Source organism: Lactuca serriola, chromosome 1, assembly GCF_051521515.1.
Source record: "Lactuca serriola cultivar US96UC23 chromosome 1, Lser_US96UC23_V15, whole genome shotgun sequence".
NCBI classification, from domain to species: Eukaryota; Viridiplantae; Streptophyta; class Magnoliopsida; order Asterales; family Asteraceae; genus Lactuca; species Lactuca serriola.
In genome coordinates, this window is record NC_136408.1 from 35,297,931 (window position 1) to 35,319,170 (window position 21,240).

At 31.5% G+C, this 21,240-nt stretch overlaps 3 protein-coding genes and 1 long non-coding RNA gene across 8 annotated transcripts; all 4 read right to left on the reverse strand.

The window, feature by feature from the left end:
* Positions 1-2,187: 2,187 nt before the first annotated feature.
* LOC145053580 (protein FAR1-RELATED SEQUENCE 5-like) lies at positions 2,188-3,522 on the reverse strand. The gene is made up of 2 exons (XM_079001647.1): positions 3,410-3,522; positions 2,188-3,367 (listed from the first exon to the last, which is right to left on the reverse strand). Exons 1-2 carry the CDS (start codon positions 3,520-3,522, stop codon positions 2,188-2,190), a joined length of 1,293 nt encoding a protein of 430 aa, XP_078857773.1.
* A 3,253-nt stretch (positions 3,523-6,775) lies between these two features.
* On the reverse strand, positions 6,776-8,401 carry LOC145068031 (uncharacterized). Its single transcript, XM_079015035.1, has 5 exons — positions 8,313-8,401; positions 8,073-8,205; positions 7,822-7,979; positions 7,634-7,754; positions 6,776-7,547 (listed from the first exon to the last, which is right to left on the reverse strand). The coding sequence occupies exons 1-5, from the start codon at positions 8,399-8,401 to the stop codon at positions 7,053-7,055; spliced, it is 996 nt and encodes a 331-aa protein (XP_078871161.1). The 3' UTR covers positions 6,776-7,052.
* A 1,835-nt stretch (positions 8,402-10,236) lies between these two features.
* Positions 10,237-13,735, reverse strand: LOC145082788 (uncharacterized). 5 transcript variants are annotated; one of them, XR_013697311.1, is made up of 8 exons: positions 13,102-13,735; positions 12,610-12,966; positions 12,479-12,539; positions 12,105-12,218; positions 11,943-11,999; positions 11,825-11,865; positions 11,662-11,750; positions 10,237-10,473 (listed from the first exon to the last, which is right to left on the reverse strand). It is a non-coding gene; the product is annotated as an uncharacterized LOC145082788 (long non-coding RNA). The 5 variants fall into 5 exon arrangements; XR_013697317.1 differs by having other exon boundaries at positions 11,825-11,999; positions 12,479-12,535; XR_013697305.1 differs by having other exon boundaries at positions 11,662-11,743; positions 11,825-11,999.
* Positions 13,736-14,965: 1,230 nt separating this feature from the next.
* LOC145053589 (uncharacterized) lies at positions 14,966-17,900 on the reverse strand. The gene is made up of 4 exons (XM_079001658.1): positions 17,615-17,900; positions 17,432-17,516; positions 16,097-16,387; positions 14,966-16,011 (listed from the first exon to the last, which is right to left on the reverse strand). Exons 3-4 carry the CDS (start codon positions 16,107-16,109, stop codon positions 14,966-14,968), a joined length of 1,059 nt encoding a protein of 352 aa, XP_078857784.1. The 5' UTR covers positions 16,110-16,387; positions 17,432-17,516; positions 17,615-17,900.
* Positions 17,901-21,240: the final 3,340 nt, after the last annotated feature.

A 21,240-nucleotide genomic window follows, 5' to 3' on the forward strand; every position in this document is an offset into this window, starting at 1 on the left:
AGTATAGTATTGGAAAATATGGAAATGTTTCCGTATTGGATGGACCATATCGACATTATTATGAATAGACAAGATTCTATTAAGAATAAGTTGTCATATGGAAAATATGGAAATGTATCCATATTGGGAATTGAATATTGAAAAATCTATGACTAGATTAGAAACTTTTATGCAAAAGGATGTTCAAAGGAATGTACCTTAAGTGAGAGACATCATATCTAAGGAATTGTCTTGTAACAATCTCCAATAGAGGACTTTGTAATATCATTGGCAATAGTCTTTGTGACTTTGGTGCAGTGACATTACGAAAGGACAGTTGCATAGAATGTTAGAATCTAGCATATTCTATAAGTAACAAGAACTTGATATTCTTTAACTTATGAAAAACGGATTTGGAGTTGTGAAATGAGAAGGATTGGAAATGTGTTCAATGTGATCTATTTCACAAAGTAAGAACCATAGGTAAACATTGTGTGCATGCTAGGAGCATGGGACAAGTGTTGGAATTCAAGTAAGAAGTTGATTACCCGAAACGACAAATAATGAGTAATCAATATGGTGATAAATAAAAGGCGTTTTATTTATACTCAAAGGTTTAAGGCCATATGGGATTAGTATTATTCTTGTGTTTCACATTTGCACGTTTTGACTTCCAGAATAATTGAGTTTATTAAGAATAATCGAATTATTCGAACGGGCCACAGTTGTTCATATGTTGGAAGTAGATATGAATGAAGACTGTCGTGAATTGGTGTGTGGACTGTCTAAAGAGCATTAGACATAAGAAAATGTTTGCTGCAACGTTCATGAGTGCTTATGAATATGATTTGAGCATTGGATTAAACCCACGCTCACTTGGATCACTCCATGAATTGTATCACGAGTGATTGGTGAGACAATAACATCTTATATTCTTGAAACCGAGATGTGTGAGTTGTATCTTGCGAATCGGTTGCACATTAATAATATGTAAACGCACTAGTAACTTGGTGTTATAAAACATATTGTTGTGTGTGATTCGGTGCGTGAGTGCAAGCGAGCATTGTATCAAAGTTTATCCATTCCTTTTATTCAAAGTAGGATAAAGGCGATATCTTTGGGCCCCTCGATGGTTTAGTGATGATAAACGTAAATGCTCGGCCGGGCTGGGGCTAATTTGATTTGTTCAATTAGTCTGTCATCATAAATCAGAAATCGAGATATAGTACAAAGAGAATGATTTGAAATCATATCTCATATGATATCTAGAATGGAGGAATATATGATCCCTTATCTAAGGACACGTGTATTTGATATGATCAGAGTTGACATCGGCTTTGGAAAGCTACGATTGCAGATCGGGATCCGAAGTCATACGCAGAATAGTTGTTAGACTTATCCAAGTGGGAGACTGTTGGATTAGTGTCTAAGTCCATAACTATTTTGGTATGTACTTGACCCGATGGTGCATGGTCCTTTTGGGTTGCCTTCACCAAAGCAACTTGATTGGAGAAATAAATAGAGAGAGAGGTTATTATGATTTATTAATATGTTATAAGAATAATATATTAAAGGAGAAATCATATTTGTTTAATTAATATTGGTCAATAATTAATTAAGAATTAATTTTGTGATCAAGTGTAATTAATTAAACTAGAGGAGCTGAATTGTAATTATGTGATAGTTACAAAATAAGGTAAGGATTATCTTAAATATAGGGTGAACGAATTTAAGGAGATAATGCCTTAGAATTCGACTAGGATAAGGGTTTCTAAGACTTATCTTATGGTTGCTTGGTGGGCAAGCAACTAGATAAGGATAAGGACTAAAACCCTAATCTTTACACCTATATAAACCCCCTAAGGGTCATGAATTCATCTAAGCCTTCCCTAGAAGTCCTAAGGACGAATTCCTACCTCTCTCCTCTCTCTTTATACCTTCTCCATTTGCTCTTGATGTTTGTAAGCCATTAGAGGAGTGACACTTGTGACTCTAAGCCTTCCAAAGTCAATTCAAGGAGGAATTGGGATTGTTATTACTACATAACAATCAAAGTAATATCTTAAACCTAATTATATGTTAATATTGATTTCCATATGCTAGAATTAGGGTTTATAGTCTTGGATTCAAAGCATGTACAATAGAGAAACCTAGATCCAAGCATTAGGGTTTGTATGAGCACATAGGATGTCTTATGACCAAAACCCATCACTTATACCTAGCATTAAGAGTCCATCGATGTAAAATATAACGACTAGGTAGTGTATCAACATGTCTCTTCTTCATCACATATAGGCTATGCTTGCATAAAATCTCATCCATCTCATACTTAGAACACAAACATGTGACATTGACATCATTAGAAAAATGAAAGATCACATAACGCCAATATGTTTTATCAAATTTTAGTTGCCCCACTCGATATTTGATTTCTACATTACTCTTGCTTATAGTCTCGTGAGTTAAATTGCTAGTAGCTTCTGTCCATTCTTTTTTGAACATATCAAAAATCTTTCTAGTATAACACTCGCCTGCTTTTTCTTCAATTGGATGAAGAGAAGAAAGAACCGGTCTCGAGTTCATAGTCTTAAAGTCTTCATCTTCTTCGGCGGTCCTTCGAGACTCAACTGCTTTTTCATATTGCACTACAAATTCATTCAACATAGTCTTTGAGTTAACAAATTCATCAAAAAATGAATTAATACTCTCACTCTGTCCACTTGTAGTCATACCAGCCAAGAAAACATCCTTCAAGAAGGCTTTAGCCCAATGTATTAGTTGGTTATGCGTATCACTTATCCAACAATTGTATTCCAATCTATGCTTATCACGTATAACTTCCCACCTAGTTTCAAATTCTTCAATGGTGTCACTATTTACCCATTTTGTAGATGATTTCTTAAAATCACTATAACGGGAAACATACGGTTTAATGTGTTCTTGTTCATGCTTCTTAATATGCCATGCACAAAACCGATGTCGAGTGTTTCGAAACACTTTTTTTATTGCATTACCCATAGCTTTGTGTTGATCAGCAATGATTGCCTTCAGATATTTGCCAAACATACACTTGAGAAAATGCTCAAATAACCATTCAAAAGTTTCTTCTTTTTTGTTTTCTAACAACGCTCCACCAAAAAGTATAGATTGCCCATGATGATTAACACCAACAAAAGGAGCAAAAGGCATCTTGAATTTGTTTGTCATATAAGTGACATCAAACATAACAACATCGCCAAATTTAGTATAAGCGTCTCTTGATCTTCCATCAGCCCAAAATATATTTTTAGGAGACCCATCATCACACAAATCCACATAAAAGTATGGGTCATTATCCAATAAGGCTTTATCTTGGAAATGTTTTATAAGTCCATAGAACTCCTTTCCTCTGTATTGTTTTCGTTGCTCAGATAAGACATCAGCACACTACTTTGAAGTAACATCAGCCACGGTTGAGGTTTTCATTCCATTAATAGCCTTTTTAACATGACAAGGTCTCAATCCAGCTTGACCTAGTTGCACTATAAGAGATTTACATTCCATTGTACGATGGAACTTGCCATGAGATTGATGCTTCATCACCTTCGTTGGTGTCATGCTCAAATCATGATTGTGTGTGTGTCTTTAAACGAGTATACAAACCATTTACCATCCTTAATTTTTGAAATTCAAAGTTCAGCTTTACATCCGGTTCTAACATCTCTACGACGCTTTTTCTCGATTCCACTTAAAGCATTGTCGTCTAACCGTTTAAAACCTTCTTTATCGCATACATATATATTCCGATAAGGCTCCTTTGTCATCTTATGTTTAAATGTGGTATCAATACGTATACCAAATCCATGTAAAAACGCATAATCATTATAAAATATATATGCATCATCAGGTGTATTGAAAACTTTTCCCACTATACTTTCATCATTACCTTTACCTTCATCACATTCTACCATTCCATTTGCTTCATTATCATCAATAACATGTGTTTTGTTGGTGATTTTATATCATCAAATATTATTTAAGTGTAATAGGATTAAATTTGTTGACCAAAAGTGATCTTGTTGAATATTGAACAAGTTAGGATGGTGTAGGAGTGCATACTTGTTCAAGTTTTTCAAGATTCAAAGTACATTGTTATTTAGGGGGAAGCCCCTAAACGAACGGGGGGCCGGGGGCAGCGCCCCTGGCGGGGTCCAAGGGGCAGAGCCCCTGGCTGGGATCGACTTCTTCCCTGAGATCCGTTTTTTGACAGGTTTGGTAGTTTTATGACAATTTTCAGACAGGAATGATATATCCGTTTTTGGTCATTTTTTTGGTACATCTTGAAGAACATTTTCAAATACATTCTCAGATTTCATTCTCTGAATTTCATCCAATTGAGTGTTCGATCTGTACCATCAAAATACTTCAATTTGATAGTGAATCACGACTTTCAGAGAATCCAAGCAATCTATTCATCCCTTATTTTCTAACATGTTTTACTGTAGGTTGATCAACTTCTTCTATTTCAACCATCATGACCTGTAATTAAAATAAATATGCAGAGGAATCATATATCAAGACTAATTAACCTGAGCAAAATGGAAATATATTAAATTGGTAAAACTAATGCATACAAGTTGATTAAAAAATCAACTGATTAACATCATTAATGCAATCTATGTTTCCTAACATGAGGAGTACATGTAAAAACAAAAAATTAATGGAATTAATGGTTACAGGATGATCAATCGTGAATTACATTATCACCATTAACGTATATAAGATGCCATCGAAATATATTAGTAAAAATAACGCATACACGTTGATTAAATACTCAATTGATCAACACCATGATTGCAATATATGTTTCCTCCCGTGAGAAGTAAAAAAACATCAAATTAGTGGAACTAGCGGTTACAAGATCAAACATGAATTCCATTAACAGCCATTAATGTATACCAGAACCCTAATAAGATATATGATGTTCAAGATAAACAAAACAAAAATAAAGAATTATATAAGTTTGATGTTGTAATTATTAGTTTCGCACAAGCAACACCAATCACTTGATAAGTAAATTTCGTGATCAACCAGAAAATAGAAGCCAATCGATTGATGATAATTACGACAAACAATCATTTAAGAGATTAAGAAAATAGAACTAGTCGATTAAGAAAACAACAACAGTCGACGGTAACAATCACATATTTGTGAAATAATTTTGGAAGTTGTTTTCTTAATTAAAATTAAGAATAATTAGATTCGTAGAAAATCAATTGGACGTGATTTCATTAAATAGCAGGGTAAAACGACGCATTATAAGGTTTAGGTATATAAGTTTATATAGGGTTGTTAGGTATATTCACTATATATATATATATATATATATATATATATATATATATATATATATATATATATATAAAGTTTTGGGGCACATAATCACACTTCAGTTGGTTCTCTTCTAAGGGATGTTCTTATATAACAATTGAACCATTTAGTCTTTTATATATATATATATATATATATATATATATATATATATATATATATATATATATATATATACTAGGAACATGATGAGGGCCGTGATAATCACGACCCTATAGAATCGATTCCGGAGCGGAGTTTCATCACAGTTAAGCGAAATGGTAAACTTAAATAGTACAATGTATAAAGATAATATCTATATAAGTGTGTAGTCATTGTAAGAAGTTTAAGTTGAATGTTTATTCTTTTACAAATGGTAAAAGTGTAAAATATAGTGTGTTTACCGAAACTTGTACATTCCATTCCATGGTGTTAAGAGAATGTGTAATATACTTATACTCTTGCTGGAAATATGGGCAATATAGCATTGTACTTTAAAAGTACAATGGTGTACTTTAAATTGTAAGGAAAGAAAATATATAATCTAAGTACATTGGTATTTTTCGCATATAGAAATAAAAAATCACAAAACATACTGTTGCTGGAAATATTGGCAATATAGCATTGTACTTTAAAAGTATAGTGTTTTAAAGAGAGAAAATATATAATTTAAGTACATTGAAAATACAAAATCACAAAGCATGTTGTCGTACGCACCTGCAGTTGGAGTTACATGAGTTTGTGTGGTGTTGGCAATGACAATGGAATTGGCATTGGCAGGGACTCTGATTTGAACAGTTTTTGGCCTGTAGCAACTCCAATACTTTTGAGTATGCTCATAAGGGATATGGATATGAATCATATTAACAATTCTAATAATCTAATAATCCTACTGTATCTTTTTCAAATGGACTACCAAAATGATATATCTGTCAAGTGGACAACCAAAGTGAGTTTTATCCATAAATTTGTTAAATGGATCTTTGATTTTATTCTTTATTTATTAATTTAATTTTCATTCATGTAGGTTATTGCTTAGGTTATTGCTTTTAAGGAGTTATTGCTTTTAAGGAGAAGAGAAGTGAAGTGATGAAGATATGGTGGAAAGTCGTAGTCTAAGAGTTTTTGAAATTTCACCTCAAATATGATTAGGTTTGCAATCTCTTATTTGTTTCATTCGACAATATTGTGGTATATTATCTTGGTGGTATATTATCTTTGTGATTTTTTTTATCATAATATAAGAATTCAAATGAAATTGTAGATAATGGAACGAAGGTTAGATGAGAGTTGTCATTTTTGTGAAGATTGTGTTACAAAGAAAGATGGTTATAAAGTATTCAACAATATTGTGGTATATTATCTTTGTGAACCCAGTACATGCCAACATAATAAAAGTAGATTGTAGTTCCAGTTTTCATATAAAAACTTGAAACTGTATATACAATAGATCTTATATGAAAAACTTGAAAGTGTATATACAATATATCTTAATGATCTATACGCCAAAAGAAACCATACAAAGATGGTTGTCAACTGCAGTTAGCTGCTATTTACATATCGAATAGACCTCTATATTCTATTCGCAAAAGATACTATTTACATATCGAATAGACCCTCTATATTCTATTCGCAAAAGATATTATTTACATATCGAATAGACCCTCTATATTCTATTCGCAAAAGATATGTAGAAGATAGTCACCATCTTTAACAAACCACAATTACTTTATTTTTTTGGAAGGCCTTGGATTGCTTGCCCGAGGAACATCTTCTTTCACAGGAAGTGCTAAAGGTGGGACTGATTCAGAAACTTTTTGTTCAATTGGAGAGGAGCTGGAACTTGGAGTTTCTGGAACAAGATGCTTTGCCATTAGAATTGGTTCTGGTTTATTCTTTGGAAGCAAGTATATAACAGGAACTTGCTTTGAATTCTTAACTTCAAGAGGTTTTTCAATTTCACCAGCCGATGGCAAAGGAACTGTGGCTGCAAGAGAAGACACATTCTTGGTTGTTGATGTGCCTTCACCAATGTTTGATCTATGGACCATGTTATCAGACTCATTTGATACAGCAGCACGATCATTTACTTTGTAAGCTTTAACAATATTCACTTTGATGTCTGTTGTTCCTTGAAAATGCACTTCGTATGCACGAACGAAAGCAACAATATAAACAGACTTGATTGCAGTGGCAATGGAATTGCATAGAGTTTGACTCTGTTACACATTAACAAATGTTAAAAAGCATTTATATAATTATAAACTGACATGTTTTTACAAGGTTAGATAAAATGTGTATTTACCGTTTCTTCACTGATTTGCACATCTTTTGGAGAGAAATGTATAAACTTTTCAAGTTCAGGTGTGTGTAAATTTGCTTTCATGACTCCACTTTCATCGGCAATCAAAACAGTTAACCTTGACCTAAAGGAAATTTCATAGGTGAGTAAAAAATATTTCAAGAAGGGAGTAAAAGAAGATTCATGCTTACATCTGCTGAATTTCTGACTCGATGTGACAAGAAGGACAGGTAACAATCCAAGTTGTGTCGGCTTCTATAGACTTGAAGCAGTTGGAACAGGCAGTGTATGATAAGTTACGTTCTTGTTCAGGAAGACTCAGGGTGCCTTTCACCCAAGCAGTTTTCATCTATTTTATATGTGATGTAAATGTAGATGAAACAAATTACATATGAAACATAATTGTAAAAATGAATTTTTTTAAAGTCAAAAAATAGCTTACAGTGTCGAAATGTGAAGTTGCAGAAACAATAGAAGATATGTTTGTTTCAGCTGGATATGGTAGAAGGAAATCATTTCTTCGGTAGTTTGTGACTGATAGCAAGTCATTTATTTCCTTGCGGTTGTTATTGTACCTAATTTTGTCAGATAGATGTATCAGTGTATAAATCAAGATAAATAAAAATGGAAGTTATTTAATAATTTGAAGAAAAAAATACGGTATGAACAGCATAAGTAATACCAGGTGCGTAATTGCAAGTCGTCCCTAACCGGTGGATTGATGAGCAAACCTGAATTTGGCTTCGTTGTTAAAGAGATGGTTGTTTCCATTTTTTGTAATCAGTACAATAAATGAAGTTTTATTGTTATTATATATATATATATATATATATATATATATATATATATATATATATTATTCGGTAAAAAGGTAAATAAATTACAGTTAAAAGTTGTGACTTTCAGCCTCAGTCCAAAGAACAAAGGGGGTGGGCCTTGCATTGACTGCAACATATTACCCTCATGTTCATCGAATTGGTTCCACAGAGTGATCACCAAAGGCAGTTTTCTATAAAAACAAATTGTAATGTAATCAATGTAATGTATGTAACTAATAGGTAATAGATTATTGTGTGATAAGAATTTTATACTCTTCGTTGATAATAACGACATCTCTCCGACTGACAAGGTCAGAACCTTGTTCATAACTGGGCAAACATCGTACAACGATGCCTCTGACATCTACATAATACATATATATATATATATATATATATATATATATATATATATATATATATAATATTAAGAAAAATAAATAAATAAACAAAAAATAATTGTTATGTAAATAGAAAAGGTATTTTACTTTGAAGATGTTCTGATTCAGCATGTTCATGGAGCCTCGTAAATGGTTTGAATTCATAAGTACAAGGTAAATTCACCGGATTGCGATCAGGATGTTCTTGTACAAGCGTTCGCTTATTGAGCACCCATGAAAATCCATATAAGCTAACTGCATATCTTGGATCACATGGGATGACAAACGCATTTGAGATGTGATACCTCCTGTATTGTGTGAATGTTCTTGCATAGTAGTTTAAATTCTCACTGAAAATAATTGTTGTGAACTTTAAGCCTTCAGAATCTGTTAACATCAGTCGTTTGTAAGAAGACCCTTTTTTAGTTTGCAAAACGTGCTGACATTCTAAGATTTGTACAAGGGTTGTCCACCGGTTGTGACTTGCCTGATTGATTTCCATAATCGGAGTAAGCTGTGTAGACATGTTTATTTAACTGCAAGATAAAAATTTGTAAAAAAAGTCAAGAGGCATATAGGTAAATTAAGAAAATGAAAAAAAAATGAAGAACAACTCTTCATAACAATTAGGTAAACTTACCGGATCAAACGTGTACAGATTTTCTTGTTAAGAAATTGATCAACAATAACAGTAAATATATAAGGTAAAAAATTATTACGTGTAAAATTGGGAAATTCGAAATCCACGTGTAAATATCTTAAGTAAGAAAATAGATCAATTTTTGCATTTTCTGTCTATCTAAACAGACAGCGTAAAAAATAACTGAGGTTCTGATGGATAGTGGCCACGTGCGACCTAGTAAATCAGAGTTATGTGGAGATGGGATGTGTGAAGAATAATCTATTGAGATGAGAATACCTCTGTTTCCCCATCATTATACTTATGAGGTGGGATTTTAGAAACCCTAAGTTGGCTCCTAAATTGTGAATAAATAAGTGTAGAATATTTACAGCCATCGTTTTACGTTGCCCATTAAAAAACATACAATTGGGCCCCTAAACTCTAAATGATGGTAAACGGATTATTATTATCATAAATGAAAAAATTTCTCTAAATATGTAGATTGGATTACAGGAAAGAAAATCCGTTCTAAAGTAAGTTTAAACTGAATTTTAAATAAACATTTTTTTTGTCATATAACTACAAATATTAAAATTACCAAATAAATATACACGGTATATGTAAGGGTACTCATCAAAACATATACCAAATACCATAGTTCGAATTCAAATGTATTTAATAATGAGAGAAGTCTAAAAAATTTTGCCTAATAAAAATGGATTAAATTTTGGGAACATACAACTCTACACTAAGATCGAGTAAGATATACAATAATCTAAAGTACACATAAACAAAACATTCTTTAAAAAATAAAAATAATAAGCATCAATACATAACAACTTTTACATATAAATTGACTAAAATATCAAATCAGGTTCAATACACATATTAAATATCCTTAAAGCCGACAAAAAAAACAAAAAAAAATGTGTAATAAATATGGTCTGCTCTAATTTATAAAGTTATTGGAAATATGATAGCCCTATTTCCAAAAAATTGTTAATGTCCAAAATCTGCACGTACCTGCACAGAGTTATAACAAAATCGAGGTAGTATATAAACAACAAAAAGCATTATGGATACAATGTAATAGGAAAAAGAAACCTTATATTTATATGGATATGTATAATGAAAGAGACATAAATTGATGAAAATTAGCAGAATGATTACTTGTAAAATAATTATAAAAAGAATATGTAGAAATGGAAAACATATTATTAAAAGTGGAATTGGAAATAGGTGATAATAATTTTAAAATAAACTGAACCATTAAACGGTCTTTCTATGTATTGCAACAACAAGAGGTACAGCTGATGTGAATGAGAATGACTGAACCAAGAAAATAACTTGTCTTTCATGCGATAGCGAATGTTAGATGGCATAAATAAACAATAGAATTGTATAAAAAAGATGGTAACAGTTACAGCAAGGTAATAAGATTTCCTTACCCATAACAGCAATAAGCTTTCATTTTCTTACCAAAACTTTATGCCAGTAACATCTATTTTCTCCTACTAAAGATGATCTAATTTCACACTTTAGTAAAGTAAACCATCCAACTTGACATAAAGAAGTTCATGTTTACACCAATATGCCCGTTAAACAAAGTGGTGGACCATTTTGCTCGGTAGTTACTGATGGGTTTTTCAATTTGGTTATATGAAAGATTTTGCAACGGTTGTTAAAAATGAAATCGAGTAATTATAATAGGTGCGGGAGAATCTTAGAATACAAATTAGTATTTTTCACATTTTTTGATATAACCCAGTATACAAACCGATCGGTAACGACCAAGCAAAAGAATCAATCACTTGGTTTAACGGGCAGATTTGTGTCAAAATGGTATTGTTTATTTAGGCAGGACAGTTTGAATAACTAAACTGTGAAAGTAGATTATCTTCACGACGAAAAAATAAAGGTGAATGGTATAATTTTTTGGTAAGTAAATGAGAGTAAATTGCTATTATGGGTAAGGAAATGAAAGTACGTTGTTATAACTATATATGAAAATGTGTCATAGTCTATTGTAAGAAATATTATAGCTAATTAAAGAAGATATGTTATTATTTTAAATGAAACTAAATCTTAATATTAATAGATAATTCAGTTGTGCATATCAATAGTTAGTCTATAGTAAAGAATTTATAAGTAACTCATTTATTGAACATTAGATTAATTAAAAGAAAACCATTTTGTAAAAGTTGCAATGACCTGTTGTAATTATGCAGTTAGATCAATACTAACAAATTGAGTACTCTTGATTTATCTTTATAGCCATTATTTCCTCTGTTTCCTGTCAACTAAATGAAAAACTTTTATGAGAATGAGTAGTATAACAAAATTAGCACGTTGCACATAAAAAAAAGTCGATTACCAATAATTTTAATTGGCTTGTTGGGTCTTTCATGTTGGAAACTGTTGAAGGACCAGGAAATGATAAACCAAAATTAAGCCCACCATAAAAAACAACCTAGTTTAAGTTTCCATCTCACCAAAACATGAGGCAAGTATCACATTCAGCCGTAAGCACAGAATGAGGTTGATTCGTTCTACATAACAATTACAGTAAACGTAAGAAAGATTAGTTAGTAAAACTTATATCCAAATGACATACATTACAAGCTTTACATATTTAAATATATGATATAGTCTACCTAATCTCCTGATCTAATGTTTAGATTTCATTTTCTTGGTGAAGTTTTGTCACTTCCTGATTGAATACTGTTCCAGAGGGGTGTGGTTTCGATACCGTGTGAGTAGGTTACAGCCTATAAGAAAGTAAACACATACATATTGACATGCAAAGCAAGAAAGACTGTCATGTTCAAATTGATGTCAATGAGGTTAATTGTGTTTGTAAAACATAAAACCGAGGGAGATCCTAAAAGATACTATGTAAAGATGTTTAATAAAACTGAATTGAGAAATAGAGTAAAGATTAAGGATGTCCTCAAATGTGAGTAAGAACAGCGAAGATGTTTATAAAAAAATATTTTATATTCAAATCGATTGATAAAAAGTAGCTGACCTTTTTCATTGAAAAGCAATGAAATACCATGCATCCTGTAGTTGCAAAGATCAACAACTACCTGTGGTAAAAAGAATATTAAATGGGTACATGAATAAAAGAAAAATAATAGGAAGTTGTAGGAAAAGTACCTACATCGACAGCTGATGAGCATGTTGTAAAATCTCTTTATAGACGATATTCTTAGTTGTTATATTTCTTTGAGCTACCATATGTAGATCCCGTTATAAAAACTTTAATACTGTTTATACTTTTTGCTCTCGAAAATGCTACATACAACTGGCCATGAGAAAAAACAGGTTCTTTCAAGTAAATGCCAACATAATCAAGCGTTTGACCTTGAGCTTTGTTAATGGTCATTGCAAAACACAATCTAATTGGGAACTGAAATCTTTTAAATGGAACTGTATATTGTTCTCCTGTTGGTGGTTGTAATGGAATTCTATGAAGCAAAACCTCTTTTCCAGCAAATTCTCCATAGCTTATCTCTGCACGTATAACATTCCTTTGAAAATCTTTACAGAAAAGTCTAGTACCATTACATAAACCTTCAAAGGGGTTCATGTTCCACAACAAAATAATAGGAGCATTATACTTAAGAACAAGTTTATGAGGTGGCATACCATTTGGTGTTAAGGAATGAAGTAAATCCTCATACTAGGCCTGATCATTTGGATCAATAGTCTCATCAAGACTAAAATATTCAATCTCTTCTCCGGGCAATTTGTATATCAAAGTATCATTAATCTCATCTACAAAAGTATTTTTAGTTGTTAGAACAACACGATTACAAGTGGGAGAGAAAGTGGCAGGAGTAAGAAAAATGTTAGGATAAACGTATTTCATAAGAGCTTCCAAACCGTTAACATCATTACAACCCTGAATGAGCATTGATGATGGCAGAGAAACAACTGCATCGTCTGTATGAGTTCCTATACCATTACCAAGTGCCAAAAGGAAACTTGAAAAAAAAGGATCCAATAGAGCTCGCATGTTTTCTGTTAGCTGCAAATGGGTAAGAGATGGCCATAAATAAGAATTAGTTAAACAAGCAGAAATAGTTTGTGTTTTACTTCCTAGCCTAACAACAGGAAGAGTTTGTCTGAAATCACCACCAAGAACAACAACTTTACCACCAAAAGTAGCTGAACAGTCCATTATATCTCTAAGTAGACTATCCAAGGATTCAATTGCAGATTTCTTTTCCATTGGAGCCTCATCCCATATAATCAACTTACAAATCCTAATGAGCACTGCTAAAGAACAACAGGAAGTGTTTGTTTACTAACCTTACATACAAACCCTTCAGCCGCATCCAAAGGTATTTTAAAACGCGAATGAGCTGTTCTTCCACCAGGCAATAATGATGTTGCAATACTTGATGTAGCTGTAGCCAAAGCAACATGACCTTCAGATCTAATTTTAGCCAATAAAGCTCTATATAAGAATGTTTTCCCAGTGCCACCTGGACCATCGATAAAGAAACAACCAGGTTTATTGCAGCTAACTGCATCCATTATCATTTCAAAAGCAACCTTCTGTTCTCTATTAAGAGTATATATTGCAGCCAAATCTTCAGTGGAAACAACAATATTTTTTTCTGTTTTAATCTCTCTAGTGTCGTCTTCCATCAACCGATCAAATGAATTTTGGGGTAGAACATCAAACTGATGAAGACGTCTTCCCATTGATTGCAGAAAACAATCAATATGTTTAAATGCACGGGCATTAGATTCTTTGTGTGTCTCTTTGTGATGGCGTAAAATGTCTTCCATCATTGCATCTTCAAATAACAACCACAACTTGCGCGGACTATTTGGACAGGTAAAAACTAAAAGTGAAGCAAAAAGCCTTCTCAACTCATATGGCATATGAAAAGTAGAAGCTTATTGCATACATACTTGTTGAGTAGCATCGTCAAGTAAATAACCACGTAACAAAGCAGCTTCTCTAAAGGTAGCAACAGTTACCCCGTTAATCATTTTTAAATCAGCAAACGATTTAGGACAGCGAACTCTAGACAAAAGAATTCTAAGATAATACCTTTCGCCTTCAGTTGGATGAGCAATCACAATACGACCAATTGAGTCGCCTATTGTCCGGGGCGACCACATCTTTTTATCCCCCTTCCAAACAAAATGATCAGGAAACTGATTGTATGTGAGCTTAAGCTTTTTTGCTAAAACTCCAATATCATTTTCAACAAAAAACTCAGTCAACATAGTTTTTCTTTTACCAGAGTTACTCAGAATATTAACCAATGTTGATTTACGTTTGAATGTCAAAGGCTGATAGTTTTCTAAATGCAAGGGCAAATAAATAACAGTTGGTTTCATTTCACCCAAAGGAAATTTAAAAATTCTCCATGCACCTTCAGGAGGAGAAACCCATCGACCTGATTGATACTCGTCAATCTCATTTATAAGGACAGGGTTTGTAATTGGAGAAATATTAAAGCTTATCTTGTCAGAACCTTTACAAATATACTTATATATATATATATATATATATATATATATATATATATATATATATATATATATATATATACTTCACAGCCTTTATTGATGAACAAATTTCTATATTAATGTGATAGTTAAATTTACAAAGCAAATAGGCATTATACGGAACGACCCATTTATTATTAAGAATAGCACCTCTGACTTTCACTTCAGACCCATCGTTACGTCTACGATATATAGGATATGCATCGTCTGTCTGAATAGTCTGAGAAGAAAAGTCTTTTGGGTAAAGATTTTTACAAGAACCCTTCTTTTTCATACATACGTTAAAATGATTTAAAGAGCCACATGGACCATGAATCATATGTTGCACAACCATCCTAAACAAATGAGGATTTGCACTTTGTGATGGTATTTCAGCAGAAACAATTTTGTCAAAGTCTTCAGGTGTATGCATTTGACAGTTGCTTTCTAATATAAGCAAAAAATGTGCATGTGGAAGTCCTCTTTTTTGGAATTTTATAACGTAAGTGTGAGCACAAATTTCTCCGAAAATGTTATTCTTGAAAAGTTCATGTTTAAGTTGTTCTACTTTAGCATGAAAAACTCTAACAATCAAATCAGCTCTATTTTGGCCTTCTTCATATGGTTTAAGATTTTCTATTATTTCAGGCCAATTAGGATTGCACGTCATAGTTAAAAAAATATCAGGCTTACCGAACTTTTGTACCAAGGCCATTGCATCTACATATCTTTGTCTCATGTTTCTAGGGCCGCCAATAAAATTCGAAGGTAATACTATTCTTCTACCAATAGCAGAACCCTCTGTTTCCCCTTTTGCCATTGCATCCACAACTCCTTGCAAGAATTCTTGTCTTATTTCTTCCTGTTGTATTCTAAAAAAATCTAGTCTTTGTGTTTCTAATTTAACATAGCTGTCAACTATATACTGCTGTAGTAATCTACCAAAATAGAGTAAATAAGTTGTGTCATCATGCCTTATCTGAAGCTTATAAGCGTAATACTCTCTAACAGATACAACCTTGGGGTTATCTGCGTTTCTTCCAAGCACTATATAAAAAAGAGAAAAGAAGTAAAGCACAATACATTTTTCCCAAAAAAAAAATATAAAAAATAGAAAGAGTAAGTATTTTACCAGTTTCTTCCATCTTTAATAAGTCATCCGCACACGCTATACTACCCGGAGCAATAAGTTTTTCTACAGCTGAACACAACCCTGCTTTCTACCTTGGGTTGTTTTATTTTTTTTTAGAATACCTTGATGCCAGCCTAGTTCTCCAAAAGGAAACATTAAAGGATACTGTAGAGGATCATAACAGCCATAAAAATACTTTATATTTCTAGAGTCAGCTTCATGGGTTGTAACTCGGATATCTCTTGGACCACACTCCCCATTATCTTCACCGTCCACCCAAATTGCAGCAACCTGTGATACATCGGGTTTATTATAGACTCTTTGGTCTTGAACAACAACAGTTTTAAGAACAATCTTATAAGTATCCAAGTCTCCAATATTCTTCAAATTCCGGAAAAAATAAGCATATGGATTATGTTGAAGATATTTTATACACTTCTGAACCAGAGTTTCACATATCAGTGGACAAACCATTAACCTATTTTGGATCTCATGTTCAGTATCATGAATATATAACTGCAGATTTTTATGTCGGTCATTTTCAGAGTATAAACCATTTATAAAATGATACATCTGACCTTGAACTCTAAAAGTATAAATCCCGCTGTCTCTCTTATTGAAATTAGGATCAGATGTAACACCTAAGGATGTAAAAGCGAAATGGTTATTATATGTTCTAAAAACCTTTGCTTCGTGACAGTCTGAAGTTAGTAGTTCAATCATGACTGTTGGAAGGTGATTACTATACAAGACAACACTGCCATCTAAACAACAAAAACCAGATGTTTCTGAATAGAACTTTAAAGCACCACAATGATGACAGTCAGGAACGTAAGGTAAGATATCAGCAACAACAGGAATGAACTTTAATAGAGCTCTAGCTGTTGCATGACCGGCAAAATTATGCTTATTTTTACGATTTTCTTGCTTTGAAATAGATTTCCTTATGTAATTTTTTTTTTCTGTTCAAGTCTTTGTTGTTTCCATCTTAAAATAGCACGTTTCCTATATGCTTTCCTATCCTCAAACTCCAAAGAAGGCTGAACATCCTTCATGATAGATTTATCAACCTTTTGCAATAAAAACAGATGAATAACATAAGCAACAAAACAAATATTACTAACCTAAAAAATAGCATAACCCATTAGATTTATATAGAATTTTAGCAAATTGGCTAACATTCTTTGTAAAAACAATAAGGAAAACCATTTGAAATCAGGGTAAAAGAAGAAACATGACAACACTTTTCATGTAATAGCAACATCGTGAACAATTGGAGAAAGAAAATATACAAAAAATACTCAAATGGCAAAGAAATAGAACTGTCATTCATACCTTCGGTCCTCCTAATTAGCATGCACAAAATCCTGCTACACAACTAATTCGAACCTTTATAAACCCTCGAAATAAGTACGCAGATCTAAAAAGATTAAAGCAACGAATTCAATAGAATCTCAACTCTTGTAATGTGAAAAGGAAAAAAAAAAAAAAAGACAGAAATAGAACTGTCATTCATACCTTCGGTCCTCCTAATTAGCATGCACAAAATCCTGCTGCACAACAAATTCGAACCTTTATAAACCCTCAGAATAAGTAAAACCCTCGGAATAAGTATGCAGATCTAAGAAGATTGAAGCAACGAATTCAATAGAATCTCAGCTCTTGTAATGTGAAAATGCAAAAAAAAAAAAGCCAACAAATAAATAAATATCAGAAACAATAAACACCAATTGATTTAATTGGGCAAAAAATTAAACCGTTTAGTTTAATTGGACCATATCTTAGACAACATACAACGCCAACACGTATCACTATAGGCGGTGTAGCAAAGAATTCCAAAGTTAACTGCGTGGGGAGAAAATTGTTTGGGATAAGCACAGGTAAACGGTAATAAAGGCCAAATTTTATTAGTCAAGAATAAAACAAAAGTAAAACGGTACAACAACGACACATCTTTACAACCTAAGCCTAGCAGATATAACCTAAACCTACAGCTATAATGCTAAAAAATAGAGTATATAGACATATATGTTAAAAGTTGCCGGCACAATTTTATTTATCGGAGGAGAGTATATAGACATATATGTTAAAAGTTGCTGGCAGAATTTTATTTATTGGAGGAAATAAGCACCTCAATGACGTGCACCAAAGTAGTAATCTCAAACATATAGGTAATGATATATATATATATATATATATATATATATATATATATATATATATATATATATATATATATAGACACAGAGAGAGAGAGAGAGAGAGAGAGAGATTTAGGTTCAAAAGTAGTTGTTAGCTGAAAGCGGGTAGCGGTTAGCTGGTAGAGTGTACCAGGTAGCTGGTAGCGGAAAGCTGTAGCTTTTATTTGTTATATGAATGTTTGGCAAAAGTAGCTGGAAGCTTTTGAAATATATAAAATTACATAAAAGGACAATTGATTAAAAATAAATAAATGTATAAATATATTTTTAAAGGTAATTATGGAAATCGATTTCAAAAACTCAGGAGCGTTTTGTTAAACGCTACATGAAGTAACTTTTAGAATCAGAGCGTTTTGTTAAAACTAAAAGTTAAACGTTCGTACTGCCAAACGAAGCTTTTTGTTTAAACTAAAGCGTTTTATCAAAAGCTAAATGCTAGAAACTTCCAAACGCTTCCAAAAGCTCCATGCCAAACACACCCTGTATGGTGTGTTCATACAAGCGAATCTAAATGATTGTCAAACCTTCAACCATATCAAATAATTGCTCCTTTTTTCTTTCTTCTTTTTTGTTCTTGTCATCGAACTTTAATGAAATGAAAGAAAAGGAGCCACCGTTTTGGTTTGGAAATTAGGGAGTAGGGTTTTCTCTAATTGTTATTTGTATTCATAATCACCTTAATCCTATATTTAAATACTAGATCATTTTTAAGGCCCATCCAATAATACAAGTAAAAAACAGAAATGACATCAAGGTAACTCCTTTTATTAATATTAAATAATATTTTATTTAAATTTTTTTAACTGATATATAGATAAACCTATTTATTTATTTTAAATGGTAAATAATATAATTTATCTATTATATATTTATCATTAATTTTGGATCTTTTATAGTTTTAAGAGTATAACCTCAAAGTTTCATATATAATCAAGCGTGCAATGATGTAGTTGATCTCAACTATTTGGATAGGAATCATCCAATCCAAAGACTAGAAGATTTAACATTTTTCATGTAAAAAATAAAGTGTTTTTTTTTGTGTCTACCATTTGTTGAATGGTTTTTCATTACAACACAAGAATCTTATTTGAAAATGAGCATTGGATTTCACCACCTAATGAATTTGAACAGGGGACAAGCCAAAAATACACCTCATTTGGGTTTGGAGTTTAAACTTTAAACCCTATTAAATTGGCTTAATTATGATAGGTTGAGTAAATGACCTACAAATGACAAAAGATACATGTATATGTGTGCAAAACTCTCACACTCAGAATAATTACACTATGACAATCATATGATCTGAAATTCCAACTATTCTCAATTTGTCAATTAATCAACAAGAGATTTCATGAGTTCTTTATATGATGAATTTTGAAGATTGAGACAGTTTAATAAAATGGTCAATCTCGAATAACAGTATTGTTGATCATCACTTGCATTCATGTGACATGTGCTCTAAGATCAAGCAAGTCACTTGCTAAGTGTTTGGGGACATAAATCCTTGTAAAGTTGTAATGATCTTGATGGACGTTTGACGCAAATATTCCCTTACTATTTAACAAATATTTGAATATTATAATATCTAATAAAATCTATGTATATAGACATATATAGATTCTCATATCATTATATTGTAAGTTTTATCAAAAAAAACACTGACGTGTATGAGGTTGCTAAAAGGATTACTAACTAAGTAAATATCTTCTGCCAATAATTCAAAAGAATGTCTCAAAATCTGACAAGTGTGGTACCACCAAATTCTACTTTTCCATATATATATATATATATATATATATATATATATATATATATATATATATATATATATATATATATATATATATATATATATATAGAGAGAGAGAGAGAGAGAGAGAGAGAGAAAGAAAGAGAAAGAAGAGGGTTCAATTGAGAAAAAAAAAAGGTTTGAAATAGGGGAATAATTCTCAGTCACTCATTTATTTTTGTCGTAAAAGCCTTCGTTGTACCAGCGTAAATAGAAAGGAATAGACATGAGTTTTCCAACAAAACATGTTTCTTTAAACTATGTTAATCGTTACCTTAATATATACAAAAACATAGTTTTTTTATTTTTTTTTAATTTTTAAGAAGCTATTTTTATCGAAAAATAATTTTAAATATATCAAAATTCATGATTTTTTATTCTCTACAAATAGACATATATATTGATATAGTTTTAAGATAAAATAAAAAAATATATATATATTTTCATCTATCATTATTCATAAGTGAATAAAAATGAATCAGAATTTTATTACAGTACATTCGTTATTCATTTATGAATAAAAAGTATGATTAATTTTTTTTACAATTTAAGTATCATTCATATATGAATATAACATATAATAAACATAGTATATTCATATTTAAATATTAGACGATGCATTCATTTGTGAATATTAACATAGTATATTCACTTGTGAATATTAGATGATATATTTAGTTATGAATATTAAATGATATTTTCATATGTGAATATTATATAGTATTACATGGTATATCACATGTGAATATTACATAGTATATTCATTTGTGAATATTACATAGTGTATTCATTTGTGAATATTATATGATATATTCACTTATGAATATTACACATTATATTCACATATGAATATTAGAAAGTATTTTCACAGATATATATATAATTTTTATATGTTATTCACATATGAATAAGATACAGACTTGCATATTTATTTTTTGTTTTTAATAATCATATACTGATTCAGGTGAGAAAACATATTCATATGTGAATATAACGTGGTAATTTAGTTTATGCATTTCATCAAACAGTTGGAGTGCATACAAGTTAACTATTTTAAAAATGTTAAAAACATGATACTTCCGATTCAAGTTATCAATTCCAAATCATCATATACTTCCGATTTCGACTTCAGATGCGACATCCTATGTCTAATC